Source organism: Astatotilapia calliptera, chromosome 4 (assembly GCF_964374335.1).
Source record: "Astatotilapia calliptera chromosome 4, fAstCal68.1, whole genome shotgun sequence".
Classification (NCBI taxonomy): Eukaryota; Metazoa; Chordata; class Actinopteri; order Cichliformes; family Cichlidae; genus Astatotilapia; species Astatotilapia calliptera.
Genome location: NC_137425.1, coordinates 18470597 through 18479237, shown reverse-complemented (window position 1 = coordinate 18479237; position 8641 = coordinate 18470597). Strand labels below are relative to the sequence as shown.

General features: G+C 42.0%; 1 protein-coding gene across 2 annotated transcripts in view; it reads left to right on the top strand.

Annotated features, from left to right (window-relative positions):
• The first annotated feature begins 1093 nt into the window (after window positions 1-1093).
• The window catches only part of LOC113020914 (Na(+)/H(+) exchange regulatory cofactor NHE-RF2), a 35422-nt gene continuing 27874 nt past the window's right edge, over window positions 1094-8641 (top strand). For both annotated transcript variants that reach the window (XM_026165233.2, XM_026165234.2), the window contains exons 1-2: window positions 1094-1756; window positions 2783-3079. In XM_026165233.2, the coding sequence (XP_026021018.2) occupies window positions 1550-1756; window positions 2783-3079 (504 nt within the window). In that variant the 5' untranslated portion in view covers window positions 1094-1549. The remainder of the gene's footprint in view (window positions 1757-2782; window positions 3080-8641) is intronic.

The following is an 8641-nucleotide window of genomic DNA, read 5'->3' as shown; positions in this document are numbered from 1 at the left end:
CTCTGTCTTTTTTTTATTTTTTACTTAAATGACCTTTCTTCTTTTCTTGTATCCTTTTTGTTTTGCTTTTGTTCCAGCGTTCACTGGGTTGCTTTATTGTGAAGGTTTCAACAGGAAGTACAGTTGCGCCCTCCAACGCAACATAAATTCAATCAACGGCTGTAATTATGAATGTGTTAAGTTCATTTTTTTAGCAAAGATCTCAAACAGCAATACCATTGGCGTTTTTGATGGTCTGCATCAGGGGTGGCAAACATAAGGCCCGAGGTCAATTGTAGACTTTCAACTGTCTTTTTATAATTTTTATAGCGTTTCCTTCCAATAAAGATCTCCTCCGTGACTATTATACATCTCCACTGTTAAATTAATTAACAAATAAATAAATAGAAATTTATCTGTGTAATAACAAGGGCTGTTTTGTTTTACAGCTACAGGATAGTCTGGCCAATGAGTCACCAGTAATTTGTCTGTAAAGTCCAAAGAGTCGTGCTGACAGATGTATTTGATTTATAACATCAGAATCTCTTTAACATGTAGAAAAACTGAGGCATTCTGTTGAAATTCCACTTTCTTATGTTTTATATTAAGTTAATGAATGTGCAGTTAGAGTCGTTAGACAAGACTCTCAATGTACAATGAGTTTGACATCCCTGGTCTGCATTAATGAGGATACTTAATTAAGGATAGTATAAGGATACTGTATTTGAAACGGCCTACTTACTAAAAGCTTTGGGCTCATCAGTTAGATTTTAGTAGGTATTTTAGTAGCACAGTTATGACATTTATTTGAATAATAATATGTTATGAAACGGCTCCGAAACTTTAGATGAACTGTTGTCTGGACCCATTACAATTAGCCTACCAGTTGGATGTATTGAGAGTGAGAATCCAAATAGCTGGGTGTTTTCATAATTTTTAGGACACCGTTCAAAACCATTTCCTGCCACCCAGGGGCAACGTTGTATCATTTTTAGTCCTCCTTCCCTGCCCAAAACAGTGAGAGCAGGTAAGCGGTCTGGGAAGAGGTGGTGCTATTGCGCACGCGGCTCTAACCCAGAGCAAACTGTACTCAGCGTATGCTCTCCGAACTGTTGTTATGGAGAAATTTCCAGTGAGAGGAGAGGACCCGGCAGTCTATTCGACGTCTGCAGTAACAGTACTGGTGCGCTGTCGGGGGCTCTGAAGTCTGTGCGCGCCCGTCGGGTTTTTGTTGGAGTCTTTGAGCCGTGCGCTTCAGCTTGGATACAAGACACAGGATCTGCTGCTGTTGCTTCGTTACCTGAAGTTTTACACTTTGCTGCTTCTTGCATGCACTATTTTTTTTCTTTTTCTTCTTGTTCTGAAGCGCATCTGTGGCTGTTCCACTTTGTGTTTTTGTACTGGGAGAGCGCGCGTGTCAGCCAGATATGTTTTCTCCAAGAAGTTTAGCAGCCCTGCAGTCGCTCTCCTAAACTCCAATATTTCCATTTATTGTTATTATTATTGTTGTTGCTGTTGTTGTTATATTTTACTTGAACACTTCAGAAGCTTTAAACTGACAAAGGGGGAAATGGCCAAAGTGGGGAAACCGCGGCTTTGTGTCATGACAAAAGGGGAGAACGGGTATGGATTTCACTTGCATGGCGAGAAAGGAAAGAGCGGCCAGTTCATCCGCAAAGTGGAGGCTGGCTCCCCCGCAGAAGCGTCAGGGCTGCGTGCCGGTGACAGGCTGGTCGCAGTGAACGGAGTAAACGTGGAGAAGGAGACGCACCATCAGGCAAGTAGATGTGTTTATTATTTAACTTGTGTCTTAGCTGGCTGAGCAGGGGCTACATCAACAGGTGACACTGGCTGATGCAGACATCCTGACACGGTGGCGCATAGCCTCCTCCTCCACTCGGCGTCACAGACCAGAGGTCTGCAGGTTATTGAATTACAAAACATTTTGTTTGGAAACAAGGGGCGCGCTGAGCAAGAACTTTACGCAGGCTGTATTCCTTCCCTTGCAGTTTTTTTCCTAGTGAAATTCAACAAATCAGCAAGTCTCTAGTCAGTGGCCTGAGCTTAAATATAAACCGGTCCCTGTAAATAAGATCTTAACAAACTGTGTGCTCCTCTATTTGCAAGGCCTGGCTGGTGGTCAGATAGAGTCAGCAGGCTCAGATAATTATTTTCACAAGCTTGCAGGCACACGGGGGAAGATCAGCACCAGCCTCCTCTCTGTGTGCTGTATATTAGGTTTGTTGCAGCTTGAAAGACGAAAACAAACCCTCTGACTATTGTGTTTGAAGTTCAGGGAACAAATCTGCCACCCAGGTGTTTCTAAGGAGCCTCATATTCCTGCTCATATGACAATGATCTATAACAACGACAATGATAATTGTCAGTTTTGAAAACATCGCTTCCCACTATATTCCCACTACAGATGTATGGGAATAAATGGTTAGAAAAACTGATGGATCAGTTGATACAGTTGCTTTGTCAAACAGTAAGAACCAAATAAATACAAAGTTATGTTAAGAAATTCAGTTAAAGGAACACACATACCCCAAAAACCTAGAGCCATCGCCTTTTTCAAAACGTTGCTTATACAGCATTTTTCCTAAAATAAAGATGCAAATCACAGGCCTGCATGTTAAAAGGTGTATACAGCCTAATATAATGGTCAGTAATTATATATTAAACAAGTCCTTGATGGATGGATTGGGACTAATCCTTCATAGGAGTAGCATTTAATTATCTGCTGCCAAACTGTAGAGAATTTAATGTATTCAAACCAAACGTTCGATGTTCCATTCCTCAGGTGGTACAGAGGATTAAGGCCATGGACAACAAGACCAGGTTGCTGGTGGTTGACTCTGAGACCTATGAAAGCCTACGCAGCCTGCGCCTCACAGCAACAGAGGATATGGCCGTCCTTAGAATTGGAAATCCTTCCTCCTCTTCCTCTCCACCTGTGTCTCCTTCTCCAGCACCATCGTCAACACCATCTTCCCCCTCCAAGAAGCGGGAGAACGGCTCTCTGTCTAAGCAGCCCGTCACAGTGAGCGACCAGGTGCAGAAGCCCACTAGGAGGTCACCGTCTAAGGCTGCAAAGAAGGTAAGGACGTGCTGGATCATCACAATGGTCACACTACACGCTTACTAAAGCACTAATATGTGTGTTTCCAGGCTTGTTAAGGAGATATCTGTCTAACAACAAAAGAATTTAAAACTTACAGAAAGAGTGTGTTTTCTTTTTTTCAGTGTGAACCAGCTCCCCAGTAAACCCACAAATAACTGTCAAGCTTCTCGAGCCAGTCATCATAGAAAATTCTTAGAGATTTGTCTGCTTGAACACACCCGAGAGTTAAAAATACACACTTTGCATTAGAACAGATGGAAGGTAGTGACTGAGTCATCACTTTGAACAGACTCTCCTCAGCATGCTTTCACCCTAGACTTGTTTTCTTGTCGCTTTGCCAGTTTTTGATCAGATACGTAGATAACATTCAGGTTCCACAGTCTGCGTTGTTACGTGTGAATGCAATGAATGCGGGTGAAGCATTCCAGATGTTGTGTTAGAGGTCAAAGAGGATGTGAAAGGTCAGAGGTTAGGAATCTGGCACCAGGCAACGTAGTAACTCTGCAAAAAGAAAATCCACAGAAATCTTGAAAATAAAAAAGTTGCAATACATGAAAAATAATGACCTGCCTATATTTTGAAAGGTTGTAGATCGAGTGTTTTTACAGGACAGTTACAGGATCGCTGTCACAGTTGGTTGCCTAACCTGTAGTAAGCATTCGATACTTTTTATTTTCTCTTTTTTTTTGGATTCACTGCTTATTATTACTCCCCTTTGTCCTGAAAAACAGGAAGCGTTTCCGCCCGCTCTGTCTCTCCTGGAACGCTCTGAGATCTGATCGGATTTGGTTTCAAATGGTCTTTATTGGGGGGAGGCCGAGGCTCAACTTCTATTCTCTGCATTTACACAACATGTGTTTTCACTTAGGCTTGCCTTGCCAATATGTGAGCAGCACTCAGGCAGTCCTTCTACCAGAGCAGTGACAGGCCCAATCAGTTAAATCTTGGATGCGTGTGTTTGCGTGTGTGTGTCTTTTGTCCAGCTCTGGCTTTGACCTGTGGGGAGAAATCCTAGTACTCGGTTCAGGAATTGCTCAGCGGTCTCTCGTTTCTCTTTTCTGTCTTAATGAGTCTAATGAAAGAATTGAAGAAAAGCTCAGCAAGATGAGCCAAAAAAAGGCATCTGTGGTTCCGAATAAAAAACGAAGGAAACCTGTTGATGTATCAACAGTTCACTGAAACGACTTCATTTGCTCAGGCACCGTGACAGATAATCAGCTTCTTTCTATTTTTACTGGCGCAATGAAGAGTTCCTCTGTGGCCTGACTGATTCCTGTGAGCCTCCAAAGAATCGGACTTCTCAAAGGAAGCTGTTCCCTCACACATATGCAGACTATTGGCACAGCCTGCTGATGCAGCACGTCCCCTTGTTTGGTGTTTACAACAATGAAAGTGGAGGGGAAAAACACACAGACCACCGAAGAAACACAGAATAACCGAGACAAGAATAAACTATAAAAATACATAGTAAAATACTCCTCCCAATTCTTTGTTTTTGATTCTTGTAAAAGTTTCTTTTTGCTCATCAAAGCAGGAGAGCCAGACCGCTGAGCTAAGCAAATTTCCTCATAGGTTTCACTTTTTTAAGAGAAGGTAGGAGAGGGAACTAGAGACAGAGCAGATAGAAGGAACCACAGCCAGTGCTAACCTTGAGCTTTGGAAGAAGAAGTTTCAGGAAGTGCTCTCTCCTCTTTGCAGTGCAAAGGAGTCACACAATGAGGGAGAAAGATGGGTTGTGCATGTACCAGTATAGCAGTGAGGGTGGTTGTGCATGTACACAGTGTGTTTCCAGGGTCTAGCCTCCTGCTGGGGATGTTTTTTTTTAATTGGATACCTGACCCCCAAGCTGTTTTATGTTACTGGTGTTTTTAATTTGCACTTTCAGTTCACTTTGTGCAGATTATGTTTGTATATTCAGTGAAAATCACAAATTTCAAGCTATAGCCGGTTTTGCACACGTACATTGTTCATTTTCGAGCTATTACCTGGTGAAGCTGGGTACGTACCAGATTTCAGGAATAATACCATGCTAGCTTCCCAATGAAAATTCAGTGTAATGTCCAAATGAGCACATGTAAGAAAAGAGTGCCCTGGCTCCTGAACCCATGCGCTGCCCCTCACCAACAAACACACCTTCTAGTTTTCAGAACTCTGCCACAGACAGTTTCCTCCTGCTGTACGATGGGAGAAAGGGCAGATGAGGCGACGTCAGAGCTGCATTGTGACCTAAAATAGATAGACTTACCTCTGAATCCACGAAAAAAACACCTTTAAAATAACATATTAACATAAAAGGACTTGAGAAAGATCCTATGTTTTCTTCAATACGAAAATTATCCAAAATGAACAGGAATTCACTTCATGCCTGTTCAATGGTGCCAGTTTTCCTAAACGTAGACAAGTATGGCTCAAAATGGGTTTCAAAGTTGGAACCTACTGCTAACTAACTCAGTGAGAGCACTGTACTTTTTATTTACAGCAACAAAAATCACAAAATTATTGTTAGGGGATGGGAGGGGAGGTGTAGGAGGTCCCAGTGTGTCAGCTGCAAAGGGAAAATCTGGGCCATGATCAGTTCAGTTTCAAACTATGTCCGTCAAATGCCAAACTTTTATTACAGCTTGTGTTTTTTTTAATATCCCCTTGTCTGCTGAACGAATAGAAGCTTCGACAGCCACAGATCATGCAGGTCTAATAGCCTAAAATCGCTACATGCGTAAGAAACATGACATAAACTTTTTTCTGCAACTGTAATTACTTTCACATTTCCCCAATAAATATCCCCATGAGAGGGATTTGTGTGTTTGTGCATGTGTTCCCCAGGTTACATGACACTGTCTGTATTTTCCCTCTGTTTTATGGCCGCTCATCCCCCAGGTTGCTTTTTTCCTTTGCATTCCTCTCATGTTTACTTCTCTCTTGATTTGTGGTACAGCAGAAGGAGTCGAGAGGGCGACGGCTGAGCGATGGATGGACTGGCTGTGTGTGTGCATGCATTCTAAATCAATATCCTATATATATATATATATATATATATATATATATATATATATATATATATATATATATGACCAAAAACAAAAAAAAAATGAAGAAGCAGACAATTTTTTTGTGTTCATCAAATCTCTCCTAACATAAGTAGATCATGACACCTTTGCCTGGTAACAGCTGTTTTGTTGCCCTTTTCAGCATTAGAGAGAAGTGTCACTATCACTGAGCACCGTTCTCAGCTTTCAGCTACTTTTGCCCACTTAAAGTGAGTAACTGAATTACAGAACCACATTAAAGGCATTTTGTTTTTCTACCTCTTTGATTGAAGATCAGAAGAAAGTAGCTTATTTTTGGTCTCTGAAACAATATTCGTTTCCATCTCTCCTAAAACCTTTGGCCTGTTGGCACAATAGCAGCCACTAGACTGTGTAGAAAGCCTCTAGCAGAAACAGTGATCCTACTGCCTGTGCCTGCTCCTGGGAGAGCAGAAGAAAGGCTTCAAGGACAGCAGCATCAGCAGTTTAGGTTAAGCTGCGTCGTCTTACCTCAGCACACACCTGAGGTGTCTGTGCTCCGTCCACGAGCTCCTCTTTCCCTCCTTTGCAGACACACACATGCGGTGAGGTGTGTTATGTGTGTGTCATTAACACTAAACCTTAAAGATGAAGCATTGGGTTTCACTTTCTCTCCAGAACCTGTTTTGAAACAAGCACACACACAGACATGCATGCTCACGTACACATTTACCTAGAACAGCCAGTGAAGGATATCACTTCCCAGTTCATTAGTTACACCTTGCTAGTACTGGGTTGGACTTTTGCCTTCAGTGCTGCCTTTAATTCTTCATGGCACAGATTCAACAAGGTGCTGGAAACCTTCCTCTGAGATTTTGGTCCATATTCAGATGAGAGCGTCACACAGTTGCTGCAGAGTTGTACATCGGCTGTACATCCATGACAGGAATCTCTAGCTCCATCATATCAAAGGTGCTCTATTGGACTGAGATCTGGTGACAGTGAAATCATTGTCGTGTTCAAGAAACCAGGTTTAGATGGTCTGAGCTTTGTAACATAGTGCATTTTGGAAGCAGCTAACAGAAGATGACTACACTGTGATCATAAAGAGTTGGTCATGTTATTCATCCCTAAATGCACTGAAATGTGGTTGACTGTTTAGATAATTACATTATTAAAAAGCAGCTAGATAAATGTATCTAATAAAGTGGCCAGGGACTGTATGGTTGCAGCAGCACCCTGCTACAAAGAAAAGTGACAGCAGACAAGACTTGAATGAGGAGCTGTGGTTGGAGGTGGGTTGCAAAAGAGCTTGCAGAGAAAGCAGCATGTATACATAGAGTAGAGCTAGCTGGTGTTTGTTGGCACTGAGATTAGGAATTAACCCGTGGTGTACTGGGATTGCATACTAAGTTGTTTGTTTGTTTTTTAAGTGTAATATAGAAAGTTTGGGGGGAGAGGACTGCTTGCATTACCTCATCTGTGGAAACTGCTGCATTTCAGAGTGGATATTGTTTCTGTTGTTCACCTTTCCCTGGCTGGAATTTTCCTCTTTTGTTCATGGTGAAGCCTCCGACACACATAAATATATTGCAGCCTTTTGTTGGTCTTTCCAGTCCCGCTGGACTCCGGGGTGGTTTGACACCAGGCTTGTTAGGAAACACAGAGAAAGTCATTGCTATGGTGACGGTCACAGTGACACCACTTAGCGTGCAGGAAACATACACACGGCTAAATTTGGCACAAAAAGTCTATATGTGGAAAACAAAGAAAAGGAGGAGAGAAGTTTTACAGCTTTCCCGGTACATGATGCAACATCTGAGCTGTAACTTTAATAGTTCTGTTTCCAGGTGATTTGATACTTAACAACATGTCCCATTCAGATACTGATCAGTATGAAACAGTGCAACAGCAGATGACTGATCCTGCTTCTAGCCCACTGAGAAGCTTGTTTTTAAATAAAAATGTAAAAGATTTGCAGACGTCTTGTAGAGATCACCTGTTCCCTGTGGAGATGCATCTGTCAAAACAGTTACAGAGAGGAGGGGCGTGGTATGTGAGGGTATTCTGCATCTGATCGTGAAACATTTGCATGATCAAGTTTGGCATATTAACGATTTGATGATGATGATGATGATGATGATGATGGTGCAAGGACAAACATGCACATGTGCATATTTGTTCAACAGGCAGTTGCATCGCCCTAAATTCTGACTTCCATCAAACCATTATGACCATTGTAAAGACTCTATATTATAGTGAGAAAACCACAACAACAACTTAGACTAAAAATCCTCTTAAACGAACTTAAACAGACCCATGTATCCAGGCTTGGGACCGGTCGCTAGAAATACACTAAACCGTTTTAGAAAATGCAGATTGTTGTAGTCGTTTGAGTGAAAACCATTTTGTGAGATAATTATGGACAGACATCACGATGTTTAAAAGTCAGGGCTTGAGGTCAGAGGGGTGAGGAGTGTAAAAGAAATCTGCCATCAGTGTTCTCTGTATGGATAAAACAGACGAAAACAGT